Source organism: Erpetoichthys calabaricus, chromosome 12, assembly GCF_900747795.2.
Source record: "Erpetoichthys calabaricus chromosome 12, fErpCal1.3, whole genome shotgun sequence".
NCBI lineage: Eukaryota > Metazoa > Chordata > Cladistia > Polypteriformes > Polypteridae > Erpetoichthys > Erpetoichthys calabaricus.
The window spans coordinates 54864232-54884993 of NC_041405.2; the positions used below are offsets into that span (position 1 = coordinate 54864232).

Genomic DNA, 20762 nt, shown 5'->3' on the forward strand with positions numbered 1-20762 from the left:
GCACGGGGCACCAGTGGTGGACCTGCCAATTCCGGTATTCTATGGCAAACGCCAATAGGGCTCCACGGTGCCGGGCAGTGAGCATACGGCCCACTAGAGGACGTCAGGCCCTTAGGAAGTCTATTTCTGATTGTTTGTTCAGAGACATTCACACTGGTGGCCTGTTGGAGGTAATTTTGGAGGGCTCTGGCAGTGCTCATTCTGTTCCTCCTTACCCAAACGAGCAGATACCAGTCCTGGTGATGGGACCTTTTATGGCCCTGTCCAGCTCTCCAAGAGTAACTCCCTGTCTCCTGGAATCTCCTCCATGCCCTGGAGACTGTGCTGGGAGACACAGCAAACCTTCTGGAAATGGCACATATTGATGTGCCATCCTGGAGAAGATGGACTACCAGTGCAACCTCTGTAGGGTCCAGGTATCGCCTCATCCTACCAGTAGTGATAATGACCGTAGCCAAATTCAAAACTACTGAAAAAAAAGAGTCAGAAAAGATGAGGAGGGAAAAATGTCAGTGGCCTCCACCTGTTAAACCATTCCTTTTTTGGGGGTTGTCTCATTGTTGCCCCTCTAGTGCACCTGTTGTTAATTTCATTAACACCAAAGCAGTTGAAACTGATTAACAACCCCCTCTGCTACTTAACTGACCAGATCAATATTCCAGAAGTTTCATTGACTTGATGCTATATTCTGATTAAAAAGTGTTCCTTTAATTTTTTTGAGCAGTGTATTTGCAAGCTAAATTAGAAAAATGTATTGTTAATAGTGGAGCTCGCTTGAAAAAAGTTTTTTTTTTTTTTTTTTTTTAAATAAAAGTTACTTAAGACAGGGTAAACAGACTATATCAATTATCGATTAATTAATTTTTGATCTACTTCATTTCTTAACAGGTGCCAGAGTCAAGCATCTAAATTTAAGTGACGTTTCAAAAATCCACATATCCTTGCACGGCAATAAAGCTTACACTGAGAATTTCCACTGGCACTAATAAACCCTGTAATCTATTTCTATTTTAAATGATAATTGTTTTAGGTTCAAGCTCCAGGTGCTCACTGTGTGGAATTTGCATGTTCTCCTTGCACCGATGTTGGTTTACCTCAAAAGCTCCACTTTTCTCCTATAATAGAAAGACATGCAGTTTAGGTGGATTGTCATTGCTAAAGAGGCCTGTGTCTATGTGTTTGCCATTCGATGGGCTTGCAACCTATCCATAGGTTATTCCTACCTTGTGCCTGTTCCTTGCTGGGACAGGATCCAGCTGCCCCACAACCCTGCTCTGAATAAGTGAATTTGGAAAATTAATGGAATGGGTATTGTTTTAACATTTCCAGTTTAGTAATACTCGTGTGAGAAATATGCTTGAAAGGAAACAAAAACATTTACTTGTATTTACATTATATGGACATTGCTATAGTACCAGTTTTCTAATTTAATTTCTAATCAGATTAAAAGGGTGAAGAACCTTTGCACTACAGCATCCATATAACATTACATTTTAGTAAACTTAATATCTAATCTCCCATTCCAGTATCTTCACTTATCCTAAGTAATAAGTGGTTATTACTAACATCACTTACTGTGCATGGAAATCAACCAGTACTGGAAGCTGGCTGTTGAGGACTCGTTCAGAAAAGTCTTCTCCATCCTGAATGCTGAATGTCACCCAGCGAGTGCTAGATATTGAGAATGGCTGGTGACGGCCAGTGAGGTAAGGGTGAAGAAGAGATGGGGATCTAGAGAGCACAGCAGATACACAACTGAAGTGAAGAGAAGATGGCAATATCCTTAGAGGGAGCACCTTTGCTCGCCGAAACAATATTCTCAGTGTCATCTTTAAAAAAAAAAAAACACCAATTCAAGATAAATTCTATGGTATCTCTAAACAATAGCATCAGACTGACCACTGTGTAGTTCAAGTCAGGGACACCTGCTGTACAAACAACTCCTTATATTTATCAGTTGAAACATATAACAAAGTAATCAAAGCTTTATTATCTTTCACTCCCTTAGTCCACATATTTGAAAACATCCTGTACTTTAAACTCACTAGAATGCCACAAAGGGTCAATTTGTAGAGAACAGGATGCAACATTTTACTGTAAAGGATTAAAAGATTAGGATAATCAACTTCTTAGATTATCAGATTGCTAAATTTGCTTTTGAACAAAATCCACTGTACTTGTGGATCCCTTAAATTATTCACTTTAATATTATGGAAGAAGCAAAGACCACAAATTAAAATGTTACCTTTTAAATTCATTTTGATATTTTAGGTAATGAGTTCCCTCATGTGTATTTAAGCGTTAAAAAATACAATAACTATAATTACACATTGCCTGTGTAGAGTCTACAGTTGATCTCAGAGTACTCCTCACATATCCAAAGATATGCATGTTAGGTTAACTAGCATTTGTAAGTTGGTTCTGTAAGGGCGAGTATGGGTTTGGGTGTGAGCCCCTCAATGAACTGGCATCCATCCAGATTTAGTTATTGTCTTCTCCCTGGTGCTGCTAGAATCGGCTTTGGCTCACCTCAGCCAGGGTTGGCAGGTACTTAAAACGTTTATAGCCCAAGGACACCTTATAAATAACTGATCACCGAAACCACCCCCCCCCCCCCCCCCCCCCCTACCCCGTGCGCACAAAAAAAAAAAAAAAAACCCAGTACCTTACATAGACAAAATGACACACTGGAGTGTGTGGCACGGTGTCAGCGGGAAAGAGGTATGGCATGGTGGGGGGGAATTGGGGCAGGTATCCTCAGAGATATTTTAGCGACAGAATGGGTATATACCATCATAAACTGGTCAGATTGTCCCTCTGAGATGGTAAAGAACATATAAAAGTGCAAAAGGAGGGTTGATGGTGCCAGATGGATGAAAAACATGGTAAAATGCAATGTAGGAGAGTTGAGCAATAGCCCAAGTTTTTTTTTTTTTTTTTTTTTTTTATAAATAGCCCTAAAAGCCCATGCTTTCTCACATACAATGATTGAAAATAGCCCAATTGGGTGAGAAAACCATGGACCTGGCAACTCGCCCCTCAGCTCTAAATTAGACTAAATGGATGTGAAAATAAATGAACAATTGAAGTAACATTTGTGTTTATTATAAGGTGCTGTAACTTCTTGCAATACAATCAATTACAATCTAAATAAGAAACGCACTTAAACAGTTCAATGATATCTAATATTTTTTTCTATCTGGGGACAGTAGACAACTTTATAAAGGTATCAGATCATAGAGGGTATACCTCTTGTACAAACACTGCAAAGTAACAGTTAAAATGGTCTTTCACATTCACTAAACTGTTTTCACCATGGTTATTGAAAAACAAACAAAATCCAGTAATACAGTCTTAAAAACTAGGACAAAAGTGAACTAAAAATGGAGAAACACAAAAAGAAATAAAAAAAAAAAAATCAACAAATTCGAACTTGGTTACAAAGAGAAAGAACTTCCAGACACACTGATAGTCATATTTTGAAATTAAGGCATGATGCCTCATATACTGTACTTTGTTTATAGGACAATGCAATTAATTGATAACCAGCTAAAAGAGAACTTTAAAAAACTACAGTTGCCAAGTACAATTCTACACTAAACTAGTTTAGAACCACAGGGCTTTAAGATGACAAAGGACAACCCACATTAATAACAAATAAGAAGAGGTGGGTAATAACAGATTACATTTACTTGGTTACTAAAATTTATGGAAAAAATTGTACTTTTTTGACATTAATCCTTTGTACATTTACTCAAATATACTTGTAAACAAAAAATGTACTTCTATTCTGTTACATTTCATTTGCCCTCAATACTGTTACATTTCAAATTTTAATATTTGTTAGCTTCCTCAAGTCTCTTACCATGAAGAGCAAGTACCAGTTCCTCACCATCAGCTGGCATATTTTGTGTATTTCATTGGTTGTTTTCAGCTATCAGTCAGTTTTCCCTTTTAGACCTGTAGTACTAGGGTGCTGTACCGTGTTAGCCATTATGAATGTAGAGAAAAGCCAAGCAAAATGACACCTTTTATTGGCTAACTAGAAAGATTACAATATGCAAGCTTTCGAGGCAACTCAGGCCCCTTCTTCAGGCAAGAAGAAGGGGCCCGAGTTGCCTCGAAAGCTTGCATATTGTAATTTTCCTTTTAGACCTGAAAACCTACAGTGATGTCTCATCAATTTCATATGACTTATTCAGAGAATATCATTGGCCATAATTGGCTGTCAGTCATCAATGTCCTTCCTGCGAGTTGTCAGTGAATGCAAACTTTTTAAAAAAAATGTATGCAAAAATTTGGAAAATCCAGTTAAACAGTTGGAAAATTAGAGGCATGGAGGATTTGTCAAGTTGCCCAAGTGAACACTTCTGATTTCAAATTCAGTCAATGTTTAGATTGTATGCCAAAGAGGGTAGGAATTTCAGAAGCTAGCATACATGAACTGCACCTCTCGTGTATGAAAACAAATGGCTGGAAGTACTATATTTACTTTTTTTCTGTTATGTAGCTAGGCCTTGAATAAAACTAATTAAAACAGGTTTTGAAGTCTGATTTTGTCATCATCATTATTATGTATTATATACACTAACATATACTGTAGCTATCAAATAAAAGTAAACTGACACAGTAAAAATGTACCTAAACTTCACAGTGTGTGAATCAGAGCTATCATATATTTAAATTTACGTCTTGTGAGAGCTACAGAAGCTTATTGTAACCACTCACAAGAAAAAAATTACTTAAAGATACTGCCAGCTTACTGTATCATCATAGCGACTGATTAAGCAGATGTATAACATGCAATAAATGCTACTAACCAAGCCGATGTTACGCCTATACATTTACTACTGAATGTGGACTGACCAGTGCGATAAGCTCAGGCTTGTTTGCTAGCTTGGTCAGTACCTGTATGGAGTTTGCATACTCTCTCTATGTGTACGTGGACTGAGCATTTGTAACTGCACAAGATTATCTACTTAACAATTTGATACTGGAAGTGTTTCATTTAGTGTTCTCAGTTTCCAAAAATGTGTTTATAAATTACATCAGCCAAGTTTAGAGTATCACAGCAAAACAAAATAAAAACTAAAAAAAATAGAACAACAAACTCAATAAAAAACATACTTCTTAAAACTATAAAAATACTGTTTTTAAGGTATATTACGTGAAATGGTGATCTGCAATACTAGGGGGCTCCGCCCCCTGCTCGCTTCGCTCGCCAACCCCTGGTGTTGGGAAATTACAAAGAGCGTGATGTATGAATGAGATATAGCATAGTGTGAAGGTGTAGATGACGCAGATAGGAAGCAAACAATAAAGTGTTTGGCACAGTGTAAAGGTTTATTGGAAAATTTCTTTGTAAACAACATTAGTAGTAAAGATGGTGTCTTGTCCTTGAATGAGTTTTCCTTGGCATGGAGCATTTATGACCTTAACTTTAACGTCAGATGAACGTCGAAGTTGTGAGAAGGCCACATAAAGTTGTCCATGTACAAAAACGGGCTCAGATAGGTAGATGCCAACCTTGTGCATGGTTTGTCCTTGTGATTTGTTGATGGTCATGGCAAAGGCAGGTTTAATGGGGAATTGTTTCCGTTTAAGTGTAAAAGGTAATTCCAGGTCAGAACTTGTAAGGTCAATTTTAGGAATTAGAACAGTACTGTTAGCATGTGATCCTGTAAGAACTGTTGCTTGAATAACATTGTGTGTTATGGTGTAGACGACGAAACGTGTACCATTGCATAAACCCTGTTTAGTGTTAAGGTTTCTTAATAGCATGAGTATTGTTCCGTTTTTAAGGCTAAGACTGTGTTGTGGTAATCCGGCTGGGTTAATAGTGTTCAAATATGCTAAGGGGAAATTAAGATGGTCATTGTCGTCATCAGAATCAACTTTGTCAGAGCTTAGAAATAGGTGTGACTCTCCAGGAAGTAATGAAATGACCTGGTTATTAATGTGATCAACAGTAATATTTTTTGGACATAATATACTTCGTTGTGTTAAAAGGGGCATTTGATCTAATGAGACCGCTGTTCCAAATATCTCCGTAAGTAAGTCGTTGCAGATGAAGGGTTGAGGAATTGTAATAATATCTGGGTGAAGTCCATCTGTATTGGTGAGTGTACAATGTTCTAGTTGTAATAACCAATTGTTATATTCGGGATCTGGAAATCGCATGTTTTGTACCAAGTGTATCTTTAGAAAGCAATGCCAATTGTTCGCGTAACATTTTTTGTTCCGCGGTTTTAGAAGTGCGCCGAGGTGAATTTTTTTTTTTGATGCGGGTTCGTGTTTGTGGTCCCGTTACTCGAGCCGTCTAGTTTTGTATCCGTGATCGTGAATTGATGACTTGTTTGATCTTTATCGTTAGGAATATGGATAAGTAATAAGTAGGATCGAACTCAGTGTTAATATGCGGACTGTTCGTTTCTTCGTATTATCACCAATCAGGTCTCGCGCCTGTATATGTATTGTAGTTCGGTCTCGTGTTGTTTATATGACGTCATTGCGTATTTTAAGGTGGACTGAATAATAGCTGAGCGCATGGCATGTGGAGCAATAGGTAAGCACTGTCTAAAATCTACTCCTAATAAAAGTACCTTTCCTCCAAAGGGAATATTATTATTCATCAACGCAATGCCAATTGTCCGCGTATTTTAAGGTGGACTGAACAATAGCTGAGCGCATTGTAAGTGGAGTAATAGTTAAGCACTGTCTAAAATCTCCTCCTAATAAAAGTACCTTTCCCGCAAAGGGAATATTATTATTCATCAACGTTTGTAGAAGTTTATCAATGGTGTTGAGTAAGTGAGTGGATGCCATTGTACATTCATCTATAATTAATAGTGTGGCAAGACGGATGTCACGTGCATTGTTACTGTGCATTGTCATAGTGGATACCGAAGTTTCTGTGATTGGGACCGGTATTTGGAATAAGGAGTGACATGTGTTTTTGGAGCCGAGACATTTTTTCTTCCGCGGTTTCAGAAGCGCTTTGTAGGTGCCGACGTGATTTGTGCATATTTGCGTTCTTGATTTGTTTCAGGGTGCACTGTTCCAATGCGATGTAATATTTGTCCACATACGCGAAAGCAGTATGGGTCATTGCCTTTTGGTGACCTGATATTTACTCCGGTAGATGCAAAATCAAATGACCTATTGTAGGATGTAATGCAGTTCATAAAGTTTTTACTTTCAGGTACAGTAATCCCTCCTCCATCGCGGGGGTTGCGTTCCAGAGCCACCCGCGAAATAAGAAAATCCGCGAAGTAGAAACCATATGTTTATATGGTTATTTTTATATTGTCATGCTTGGGTCACAGATTTGCGCAGAAACACAGGAGGTTGTAGAGAGACAGGAACGTTATTCAAACACTGCAAACAAACATTTGTCTCTTTTTCAAAAGTTTAAACTGTGCTCCATGACAAGACAGAGATCACAGTTCCGTCTCACAATTAAAAGAATGCAAACATATCTTCCTTTTCAAAGGAGTGCGTGTCAGGAGCACAGAATGTCACATAGATAGAGAAAACAATCTCTGGCAAACAAATCAATAGGGCTGTTTGGCTTAAGTATGCGAAGCACCGTGGCACAAAGCTGTTGAAGGCAGCAGCTCACACCCCCTCCTGTCAGGAGCAGACAAAGAGAGAGAGAGAGAGACAGAGACAGAGTTTGTTTTTCAAGCAAAAATCAATACGTGCCCTTCGAGCTTTTAAGTATGCAAAGCACCGTGCAGCTGCACAAAAAATAGCAACGTGAAGATAATCTTTCAGCATTTTTAGACGAGCGTCCGTATCGTCTAGGTGTGTGAACAGCCCCCCTGCTCAATCCCCCTACGTCAGGATCACAGAAAGTCAGCGCAAGAGAAAGAGAAAAGTAATTTGGGTAGCTTCTCAGCCATCTGCCAATAGCGTCCCTTGTATGAAATCAACTGGGCAAACCAACTGAGGAAGCATGTACCAGAAATTAAAAGACCCATTGTCCGCAGAAACCCGCGAAGCAGCGAAAAATCCGCGATATATATTTAAATATGCTTACATATAAAATCCGCGATGGAGTGAAGCCGCGAAAGGCGAAGCGCGATATAGCGAGGGATTACTGTACTTCGTTAGTTAGAAGCTTCTGTAGATATGCAGGATATGAATGTAAAGGAGGCAGTGTAATTTGACTTTTTTGACAACAACGTGTAAATTCATTACTTGTATTGCCATTTGTTTCTTCAGGGAAGTTAAGTGAATGACAATGATTGCAAATGACATTCATTAATCCCAATGAATTTTCATGAAAAGTGGACTTATTATTGAACGCGCTGTCAGCGAACTGGCGCAATCGTTAGTGTGGTCGTGGGTGTCCCGTTTCGTGTGCAATGGCTTCGTGCGTTTACGTTGCATTCCATCCGGCCGGTTTCCGTTGCTTGGGGGTGGGGGTTTGTGGGGCGCCTGCGCAGTACGTCTTTTGTGGCCACGGCCCATGGCTGGATGTCCCTGCATCCATCCGGTTTAGCATTCTCAGTTAGTAATATGGATTAAGACTAAGAAAGAAAAGTGCTATTTAATGTTAGGGGTGTGTCACTATTCCCCACTTTTCCTGTGACCCAGGTTTGGTTAGTAGCTGAGTCACTGTCTGTGTGGATTCTCTCTGGCAATTTCAGTTTTTTCTTAATACACTGATGTACATTATCGGCTATCTTAAGACTCACAAACATCCATGTAGGAATCTTTATTGATGTATGAGACATCCTACCCAGGTTTGGCTATCACCTTGCACCCAGTGTTGCTAGGATAGACTCCAACTACAAGTGACATTGTAATGAAAAAGAAAAATAAACATACATTTCAATATTTCTTGATCTTGATCCATTGTTAAAAATGTACATTATTTTAAACAAGCAGAGATGCTTGCTTGTAACTATAATGATTCTGTGGCCAGTCTGGGATACACGTTTCACAAGTAACATGAATTTGGAAATATGACTGAAGATATCCTCAGGTTTTTTTTGGGTTTTTTTAAAATAATTTTTTAAAAAGGCTAATGACACTTCAGTGTAGCATGGAAATTAAACGCAGGAGCTCCACCTCAACCCACTGAAATTTAACCAAATAGACATAAAAAGGTGTTTCAATGTAGAAATATTCCTCTCATGTACTCTGAAGGGCTAGGGTACATAACTGCAAAATTTTACTTTATTATTAGTTTTTGCCAATGTATTATTTTCAATAGGTAGAATCATTACACCAGCTTCTTCAAAATGCTTTTACTCGCAGATGAATATTTAGCATACTGTTTTAACTACAAGATAGGTAAAGCAAATGCTTTAAAACAGCAGTGCTCAGACTGGTTCTTGATGTAAAACATGTTCTTTACCCAGCCACATTAACTGTAATTTGTGATCAAATACATTGGCTCCGTTTTGTTCTGTATAGTTTAATATACACCATAGTATGTTATTCACTTTCTTAAGATGTAGCATTGTGTATTATGGCTTTCAATATTTGCATAAACTTTTTTTTTTAATTTAATTCCTTGTCTGTAAAGACTGTTTACCAATAACAATGAGCAGACCCACAAACAAATGAATAAGCTCATTTACTGTCTACTATGCCCGTGTGTTCACATGCCAGACAGCTACTTTACTGTAAAGATCATTTTGGAAGGAATGAGAAGTCTGAATAGAACATCCATATTACTAACCGAGAATGGTAAACCGGAAGGTACGGACGCAGGTACACGGCGATGGACCCAGGAGACATAGTGCGCAGGCGCCTACAGCACGCGTCTCATGTTCTCTCTTATCCACCGCGGACGAAGGACTCACGGCTCAAAAACGAAAGAGCTCAATTAATGTAAATAAGACATGAAGCAACAACGCACCCATAGCTAACGACTAACGACACAGCCACACAGAAAAGAGGATTCTGCACTGCACCCCAGAGTCAAACGGAAGACACTACAGAGTCCGCAAAGGTCCACAAAGAAAGTACGGAAGGCGCGAGAAAGTACGAAACGCGCAGGCGCCTACAACGCGTTTCTGAACTAAACGTCCACACTATACAGCATGGTCCGGGTAATAGGAATAAACGAACTCTCCGTATTAAACGTACGGCATCGTCACACGTCCAAATCATATAGCATATGTGAATCACATTACAGTGATGCATTATTAACAGTACAGCCACAGAAAACGCTCCGTATTAACAGTAAGTGCAATTATCCATATTACTAACTGTAGACAACGGGTAACTAATGGAGTCATGGTCACGGCTCCAAAACAATCCAGCTCAACTAACGGAGATACAATAACGAGCCCGCATGGATAAAAAAAATAAAAGTAGGCGCCTACAAACGTTAATGAATAATAATATTCCATTTGGAGGAAAAGTACTGTTATTAGGAGGAGATTTTCGACAGTGCTTAGCTATTGTTCCACATGCCATGCGTTCAGCTATTGTTAAGTCCAGTTTGAAATACGCAGACAATTGGCATTACTTTGAGACAATACATTTGGTACAAAACATGCGATGTCCAGATCCAGAATATACCAATTGGTTATTGCAACTAGGAGATGGAAACCTTACCAATACATATGGACTTCACCCAGATATTATTCAGATCCCTCAAGCCTTTATCTGCGATGACTTAGTGACGGAGGTGTTTGGTACAGCAATCACATTAGACCAGATACCATAATTAACACAACGAGCTATATTATGTCCAAAGAATACTGACATTGCTCATATAAATAGCCAGGTCATTGCATTACTTCCTGGAGAAAGCCGCCTCTTTCTAAGTACTGACAATGTTGATTCTGAAGACGAGAATGAGCATCTTAATTTCCCCTTAGAATATTTAAACACTATTAACCCAGCTGGATTACCACAACACAATCTTAACCTTAAAATCGGGACAATAGTCATGCTATTAAGAAACCTTAATACTAAACAAGGTTTATGCAACGGTACACGTTTAGTCATCAACACCATGACAGACAATGTTACTGAAGCAAAAGTACTTACAGGATCACATTCTAACAATACTCTTTTGATTCCTAGAGTTGACCTTACAAGTTCTGACCTGGAATTACCTTTTACACTTAAACAACACCAATTTCCCATTAAACCTGCATTTTCCATGACAATCAACAAATCCCACGGACAAACCATGAACAGAGTTGGCATATACCTCTCTGAGCCTGTATTTGGACATGGACAACTTTATGTAGCCTTCTCAAGAGTTCGGCATTCATCTGACATTAAAGTTAAAGTTGAAGATACTCCATACCAAGGAAAACTCATTCAAGGACAACACACCATCTTTACTACAAATGTTGTGTAAAAAGAAATATTCCAATAAATCTTTCTAATGTGCCATGCTATGGGTTCTTTACTTCCTTTGTTCGTCATCTACACCTTTACACTCCAATATATCTCATACATACATCAATGTATTTCGGGTTACCCAACACCAGGGGTTGGCGAGCGAAGCGAGCAGGGGGCGAAGCCCCCTAGTACACTAATTAATACATCCCTCTGTATAATAAACATATGCACTAAGCAGCTGCTTTTTTACTAGGTGCACTACCTGAATGTGGGTAATAGAATAATTTTTAAATATTTCCTATTTCTTGCTCTAGATGTACCTTCAGAATCTTTCCTTTGTAACCATTTGTGTCTAAACCAAGATTATTATAGTTAACGAAAACTAAAATCAAAACAAACTATTATTAAAAAAACATTTTCGTAAACTTAAACAATTAACAAAACCGAAATGAAAAACTAAACGAAACTATTAAAGTAGCTGAAAAGACTAACTGAAATAAAATAATAATTTACTAAAATATTTTTAGTTTTCGTTTTTGAATGCATATTCTTGCCGTTAGTCTTTAACCCTTGTAAGTTTTCTCTAAAACAGAAACTCATCCACCACGAGCCGCCCGCATATTTTCATCCAGTGAACGGTGGCTGGTGACGGAGGGCGGCTGTTCACACAGCATTTGTGGTGACAGAGCAAACTGATTGTGGGTGCGTAAAGAGTGAGAAACAAAGAGATTTGCGTGCCGCCTTTCTTTGCGCTTGTTGTATATCAAGATGTAATTCAAACAGCTGAAATCAGAATGTGCTGGTCAACAAAACGTTTACCATATGGACAGAAAAATCAAGAGTGAATAACGTTTCAGTTTATTTCTCAGGTGTCTGCCTTTTGTTGACAGCAATTCACCTGCCACTTCGCACAGGAGAATTCGTTTTTACTTTCTCATATACAAAGTATAGAGAAAGTATATTAATCATGAATAAATTCAACCTTGATATTTTGATGAATCTTGACGTTATAGACGAACCAGTGTCCAACAATACTGTTTTTTGGAACTGTGTGTGTACGCACGCGTGTATGTGTGTGTAAACACGACAACTCAAAAACACAACTAGACAGATGGATGAAATTCGGCATGTGGTTGTTACACCACAATTATAGATCTGTATTAACTTTTGGGCCAAATCCATCACCAGGAAGTGGTACTTTACCTGAATACATACTCTATTTTTTTTTTTTTATACAGCTGCAGAGTCCGATTTATTCAACTTTACTTTTATAATAATTGCTCAATATATTATTAATTTGATTTGTTGTTGATGGTTCCTTAATGTACATAATATAAAAACAATCATTGTTTTGCAGTTTACTCCTCAAAGATCCATTCCCATATCTGAGTATACAAGAAAGTCGAGGAGAGAGCACTCACGGTTTTTGAAAATAAAACGGCACTGATCGAGAGACTAACTAGGTCATCATACAAGATCAACATATTGTTGCTGACCAATCACTTTTGCTTTAAAAACATCTGATAAGTGATGAAAAACTACACATACTAATGGGTTTTTGTATTCATTCCATATTTATTAATTTATCTTTTTAGTTCATATTTACAACTCAAAATAGCTGATATTGTGAAAGTAATCCATTAGCAGAATTATATTTTAAAATTTGTTTCCCTTTTTTCAGTGTTTTTCTCTCTCTCAAAATAGGTAGTTGAAATATCATATTCTTTTTGTTCTTAACATCAGCCTTATCACACATATAAGGGATACCAGGGATTTTTCCTGCCTTGCATCCAAACCAGCTGCGGTAGGCTCCAGATTTCCTGCAATCCTACTCTGGATAAACAGGTTTAGATAATGTATATGTTGTTCTTAATCTCAGACGCTGTCTCTGTATCATTTTGTGCTTGTCCGTACTCCTATTACCTGCTCTTGCTCTGCTCATTATGGGTTTACTGTCCTTTATGGTGGTCTATTCAAGACTCACTACCCCTAACCTTGACACTACATGCTTGTTGTTCTTTGTTTCCCTCAATACAGCTAGGTGGGGTCTGCACACTCATTCAAGTCTAAGAGCCCTGTTCTTCCTAAGCCCCGTGATTTTCATGAGAAAATATTTTTAAAATTATAGAATTGTGTAAAATTGTTCATATTCAGTGTCTAGTTTTGATTATGCTTGTTTTTATCAGACAAAACAAAAAACAGATAGTAAACCAGGCAGTGTAGTAAGCTTCCACTAACATTAAACTTATATCCAAATCTGTTAAGTGTACAGTTCTGTCTGACTGTGACACAAAACTAACTCCATAGGCGCTCCATGCCATAATTACTAAAACTAAAACTGAAACTAATATATATATATATATATATATATATATATATAAATAAAAGAGAAATGTCTTTGTGAAATAAAAACTAAATTAAAACTAAAAATACACGATGAAAGAAAACTAAAACTAAACTGAATTTCCAAGTAAGGTCAGAAAAAATATAGAAATAAAAACTAATATAAAAAGACAAAACTATAATAACCTTGGTCTAAACCTCCCTATAAAGCCTGCTTCTCAGACTGTCATTGTTTTTCTCACCTCCTGTTCAGTTTTATGCTTTCCATCTTTGAAGGCAACTCTCTCAACATACCTATCCTTTCTCCCCACCTTGTGTGTCTTGCACATCATCTTTCAATCGTGTCACCAAAGCCAAACTGCCCAATCAGATTTCTTTGAGGGACTTGACACACACAGACCTTAGGGTCTTATTATACAGTAGATATCCATCTTGTACATGTAGGACTATCGATATCCATCTTGTACAGGTAGGACTATCTTTGGCAACCATAACAATGATTTTAACAATTTTTTTGTTAATTTTTTTAGGGATTTTTGGATTATATTGCTGCAAACCACCTGTTTCACCCCACCCCAAAAGAACTCCTCTGTTGAGGTCTACAAGGTACTGATTTTGAAAGTTTTATTCTGCTCAGCTTGCTTTTCCCACACTCACAAATGTTTCATTCCACTCCCAACCTCAATAAAGGCTTTTTTTAATTTTTTTTTTTTTTATAAACAACCGAATCAGTGTTAATCTATTGAAATTGTTGTCAAAAAAGAAAAGCTAGCTAGACGAATAGATAAAGGGTGCCAAGACTATTCTTCCAAGAGATGTACTCTTTTTGAGAGCCAAAATAGCAGTCTGGCTAGTATTTATAAAACAAATATGCTCAGGATTTTGTCTTGATCATTACTTAAAATCAGTCTTTCTTAAAACTATGGGTTTCGACTAAATTAAGTCATGGATATGTCTATGATGGGTCACCACATGATTGTGTAGTAAAATTACAGAGTTCATCCAAGTGTGAATTCTGTGTCGAATAAGATGGGACCTGCTATTTAATGCATTGCAATGTAAAACAACACTGTTGACACATCACAGAAGTTTTGTTTCTGTGGCACGAAAATATAATATACTCACCTCCCATCTCACCAATTAAACAGTCTGAGAAGGCTGACAGCAAAGACTTGTATAAGATGGGGGAGAGGAGAAAATGACAGACAATCCTGTGAGGTGAATTGACTGTGACTCTAGATTAAACTTTTTAAATTAACACAACAGGTACAGGACAAGAAAGTGACAATTTTCAGCATGTTATGGAAGGCAAATGAAATAGATGGGAGTACATTGTGATGGGTGGCCAGATCCCCTGCCTGGCTGGGACGCCCCTGCTGCATATGTTCCAGGGGAGCAGCCATGGGCTCCTCAGTACCTCCCCCAGGATGCTTGGTGGCAGCTTCCCTGGGTGACAATGGTGCCTCAGTTTCCCGCAGGCCTCCATGGGAGATGGAGTTCTTCACAACCCTGTAGGGATCTGGGGTGGCCACCAGGGGGTGCTGCATGGATCCCGGAGCCATTTTGGACACATGTACAGCCCCGCCCAGAAGTGCAATTAGCAACAGGTGATCAAGTACCTGGAGCACTTCCGGGTGGGCTATAAATAGGGCCACCATCCACCACTCAGGAGCCAGAATCGGGAGGAAGAGGACGAGGTTGCCTGGGAGGAGTGGTGGTGCCAGGGTGGAGAGTTGTGTGTTGACTAAATTAAGTGCTTTTGTGACTGTGTTGTGGCTGGGGGGTTCACGGGGAAGACATGCCCTCCAGCTGAAGAAAAATAAAAGTCTGTTTGGATTTTACACGGGCCTCTGGAGTGAGTCTGTGCCGGGTCGGGTGCTATATAGCGCCTTTTACAACATAGTGTGCCATAGCAGGGTTGTAAAATAATGCTGTTTTGAAGGCCACAAACAATTGCTTGGTGCCTCATTGTGTATTCAACATTTAGGCATACAAATCCAAATCTGTAACAGAAAAGAAGATTTTGTATTAGGTATAACATGCCTCAGCAAGGCTGAACTCCTCCTTGTTACACTATTTTAAAGTGGTTTGATAAACGTCCATCAACTGGTAGAGTGAAGGACATGTTTGTTAGACCACACTGAACCTCGAGAAATGCAGAAAAAGTTGAGACAAGCTGTAGACATTTGGCATGATGTCAGCTGGTAGAGTTAAAAATTTCAAACTGGACTTCACCAAATTATCCAGCAAGATTTACTCTATCATCCCTTTAAAATACAAATAGTGCATATTTTTTTAGGAATAATTTAGTTTTTTTTTTTTTTTTAAACTCTGTTGTAAATTGAATTGTTAAACTGGAGCTCAATTAGAAAACATTATTTAAAAAAATGTTACTTAAGACAAGTTAAATAAGCAGCATCGATTAATAATTTTTTGAACAACTTCATTCCTTAACTGGCACCACCTTTCATGGTCTGTTTCCAAAATTCATTACAGCCTTGTGTGGCACCCCATGAATTTCTCTCTCTCAGCTTTGCTAAAACTTATTCTAGCATTTCCACTCTATTCGGGTTTTGAATGATAATATGGCAGTTATTTAAGGTTCAAGCAGGTGCTTGCTAGTGGAGTTTGCATGTTCTCACTGTGTACATATGTTACTCCAAATGCTCCAGGTTCCTGCCACAGTTAAAAGACATGCAGGTTATTTGGATTATTGACACTAAATTAGCCATAGATTGTCTGTGTGTGCTCACCCTCTGATAGACTGGTGCCTTCTTTGTCCAAAAGTTATTCCTATCTTATGTTTGCTGGGATAGGTTCCAGCTGTACTGTTCAGGATAAGCAGCTTTGGAAAATGGATAGATGGAGTATTGTTTTAACAGTACAGTTGTTTCCCAAACAGACCTACATATTTTGACCAATCAATTTGCAATAGGTATAGGATGTTCTGAACTTGCAATCAGTGTAACTCGCATGCAGCGCAGAGTTATGAATCAAGTGAGAGCTAAGAACACTGGGCAAAGTCGTGTTACTATTCAGCACTAACTTATTAAATGGTATTCCACAGAAAAGCAGGCCTCTGCTCTGTTGGATTGAAATCTGGGGACCTTCCAGGCCAGCATTAGATGATACATACTTAACATGAGGCACAACCCTGCTGGAAGTTTCCATTTGAAAAATGAACTGCTCTTAAAGGGAAGCACATAGCCAGTAGCAAGGATTTGGTACACTCCTGACACCAATATACCACCACCAGCTTAGACAACTGACATGAGACAGACAGGCATGAAAGTTCAAAAGATTCAATGACATTTGTACCAAATTCTGACAACTAGCATATCATAGTGTAAATGCTTATCAGACTAGATGACATTTTTTAAAACCTGAATCATCTGATTTTGGTGATAATATGCCTACTCATCGAACTTTTCTTACCTGACAAGAATGAAACCTTAACTGGTCTTACGTAGCTATAGCCCAACCACTTCAAGGTCTGACTTGAGCGGTGATCAAACCACTATGATAAAAAGCTGTCATTTGATTATTTTTCTTTTTTCTGTTAGCTTGAAAGATTCTGTCCACTTTCTTCTGAATGCCTTCATTAACTATATGTTCTTGCCTTAAGTTAAGGTTTTGTATTATCATATCAGTTTTCAGTAAACTCTATAGAGTGTGTACAGTAATCCCTCGCTATATCGCGCTTCGCCTTTCGCGGCTTCACTCCATCGCGGATTTTATATGTAAGCATATTTAAATATATATCGCGGATTTTTTGCTGGTTCGCAGATTTCTGCGGACAATGGGTCTTTTAATTTCTGGTACATGCTTCCTCAGTTGGTTTGCCCAGTTCATTTTATACAAGGGACGCTATTGGCAGATGGCTGAGAAGCTACCCAACTTACTTTTCTCTCTCTCTCTCTCTTGTGCTGACTTTCTCTGATCCTGACGTAGAGGGATTGAGCAGGGGGGCTGTTCACACACCTAGATGATACGGGCGCTCGTCTAAAAATGCTGAAAGATTATCTTCACGTTGCTACCTTCTGTGCAGCTGCTTCCTGAAGTGACATGCTGCACGGTGCTTCGCATACTTAAAAGCTCGAAGGGCACGTATTGATTTTTGCTTGTTTGTTTTTCTCTGTCTCTCTATCTCTGCTCCTGATGGAGGGGTTTTGAGCTGCCGCCTTCAACAGCTTTGTGCCGCGGTGCTTCGCATACTTAAAAGCCAAACTGCCCTATTGATTTGTTTGCTTTTCTCTATCTCTCTGACATCTGCTCCTGACACGCACTCCTTTGAAGAGGAAGATATGTTTGCATTCTTTTAATTGTGAGACGGAACTGTCATCTCTGTCTTGTCATGGAGCACAGTTTAAACTTTTGAAAAAGAGACAAATGTTTGTTTGCAGTGTTTGAATAACGTTCCTGTCTCTCTACAACCTCCTGTGTTTCTGCGCAAATCTGTGACCCAAGCATGACAATATAAAAATAACCATATAAACATATGGTTTCTACTTCGCGGATTTTCTTATTTCGCGGGTGGCTCTGGAACGCAACCCCGCGATGGAGGAGGGATTACTGAATAGCTCTTTTCAAGATGCCAGATCCACCAAGTTTGGAGTCTTCTGTTCTCTTTACCATTAACACGAGAAGCATCAATGACTGGTTTAGGAGACAACCAGTGCTGCCCTTTCTTTCCACTTAGAAATACTGCATGAGTATATTGCAGGAGTGCACCATCCTCTTAAGGAAATGGAGTCTGATGTATCCACTCTCATCATTTCCTTGTTACCTCAGTGAAGTGGCCTTGTGATTGTGGTCTTGTCTGGCATCTTTGTCAGGGTTGTTTGGCCAGTGGGAAAGTTCCCGCAGTAAAAGTTGTATTTCTCACCCTTGTCAAGAGACTCCACCTCAGAACAGAAGTTCCTTTTCTGGATGTTCGCTGGAGGAGACCACAACTGCACTGGTGGATGTTTAGACTGTTTAGACCTGTTTTGTAAATTGTCAGTAATCATGTTTCCTAATCCTTTGTGGTGTACAGATCCTTTCTCTCCCCCTTCAGGAGAGGGTGCAGTTCGGCTTTCAATAGCTAAGTCCAGGTGGGAAGTCATAGCCTGCAGTTTCCAGAAAATGGACTACCCTGTGGTTTGAGACCTGAAATTACAGGACCTTATAGTGTGAGAAGTAGCACAGGATCTGGACATTTTTGCTATGTTTTACTGTCATTAATCTTTGAATTTGCATCAGGCAGGCTCTAGGTATGGTTGACCAATCTGGTCCTGGCAGGTCCCTCTGCTTCTTGCAAGGGTGCTTTGCTTATCATCTCACTGAGCAGTTTAGGTGTGGCTCCAAGTATTGCAGATGTACATGAGCACAGTTGTCCTCCGCAGTGTGACAATTGAAGCCCATTCTGTAGCACCACTGCCCATATGGTTGTGTAGTGGTTCCACGGGGTCTGGAAAAATGCTAACAACTCATTCCTGTCAGGGGTCATCAGCAGTTAGAACTCTCTCCCTAAACTGAATCCAAAGTACAGAGGTTTCCCTAATAAGTATGGGGACCCTTTTCTGACTTGTACCTAGGCCATGCAACTGTTTCCTGTCAAGATATTAGTAGGACTTAATAAAAAGTAAACACTGCACGCGATTATATAAGTACTGTATATACACTGTATATAAACACTGTTTGCAAGTATTACATATGTATACATACCGTTTCTTAATTTATTCTTGAGATTCCCTGTTCAGCAACTTTATGATCTGCTGGTGAATGTGCCAAAGGTTCTGTACAAATTTTCAAATGGGACGAATAAGAAAATGCACTGTGTAGGGTGGCTGGAGTCTAAAATTTTATGTTTTGTCTCTCATAGGCCACAAGTATTATATATATCCTGAACAGAAGATAGGTCAATACCAGTAAAATACTCTTAATCTACAGCACACGGCCTAGGTGTGGCTCCCACTCCCTACAGTCTGTAGAACCATAACCAATGACTGTGTTTTGCCTTATCTGGGGCTCTATGATGGATAGCATGAAGTGGAAAGTCATGTAAATGGAGGACTGCAAAGGTGGTAAGGATGTCACCAATATCCCCACATTGCGGAGGACTTTTCCTACCTGAAACTGCACAATACTGGTAACCTTTAGGATACAAACTAATAGAGGCTGTCTAATAAATTCACTTAACAATAGGGGTTTACTAAAATAAACTGTTTTGAAAGTAAAATATACAATCATTTCAGAACTACAGCTTGCCAACCTCACCGTTTTTACATATAATCTCATTAGCATGTTAAAAGAAGTAATCCCCTGCATTTAAATGAAATTTCTTTTTTTAAAATCAGGCTTCTCTTTGACGAAAACAGCTGATTATACAAGGAACACACTACAGCTGGCAATTAATAAAAGTCTAGCAGGAAATTCTTCAGTAGTCTGTTTCCTAAACCTGTTAATTGTAGTTTTGTTATATGAGGATCGACAGCCTATCCGGATTACACCCGAAACAAGCCACTAATCAAACAGCTATGGACGCTACTCCCTCTCGCTGCCCCATTGTTTGTGTGGAGTTTGCATGTTCTTACTTTGTTTAGTTTTTCCTTCCACTGACATGCATGACTGTCCTGGTGTGAGCGTGTCCTGCCATTGTCGGGCACCCTGTCTGAAAGTGGCTGGCACTTTGTGATCAATCCTGCCAGCAATGACCTATGGATAAAAACTGCCAGCTAAATCCACAGGAACTGATTATGCAGGTTAGGGACTGACGGAATCAACGAACTGAGCTAAACATTCTCTGTTTATATATACTACACTTGTACAAATGGTGATAGAGTAAAGATGGTCACTATTATCGAGCTACTATGAACTATCTATAGCACAATCATAGTGTTATCCCGAAGTGGACTTATTTTTAACACACTGAGGATAACCGTTTAATTATTTGCTATCCGTCGTCCTCGAATCAAAGTAAAGTTATTTATACAATTACTTTGATCCCCCCCCCCCAAACAGTCAGTGCTATTCAAAAACATCATACCATTTTGTAAAACACCAACAGATAGGCAACACAAGCAAATGCGCCACGATAAAGTAAACTTCGTATGTATTTT

At 38.9% G+C, this 20762-nt stretch overlaps 1 protein-coding gene across 2 annotated transcripts in view; it reads right to left on the minus strand.

Annotated features, from left to right (window-relative positions):
- txn2 (thioredoxin 2) overlaps positions 1–20762 on the minus strand; it is a 37177-nt gene that overhangs the window by 15834 nt on the left and 581 nt on the right. For both annotated transcript variants that reach the window (XM_028815574.2, XM_051934491.1), the window contains exon 2: positions 1576–1829. In XM_028815574.2, the coding sequence (XP_028671407.1) occupies positions 1576–1829 (254 nt within the window). The remainder of the gene's footprint in view (positions 1–1575; positions 1830–20762) is intronic.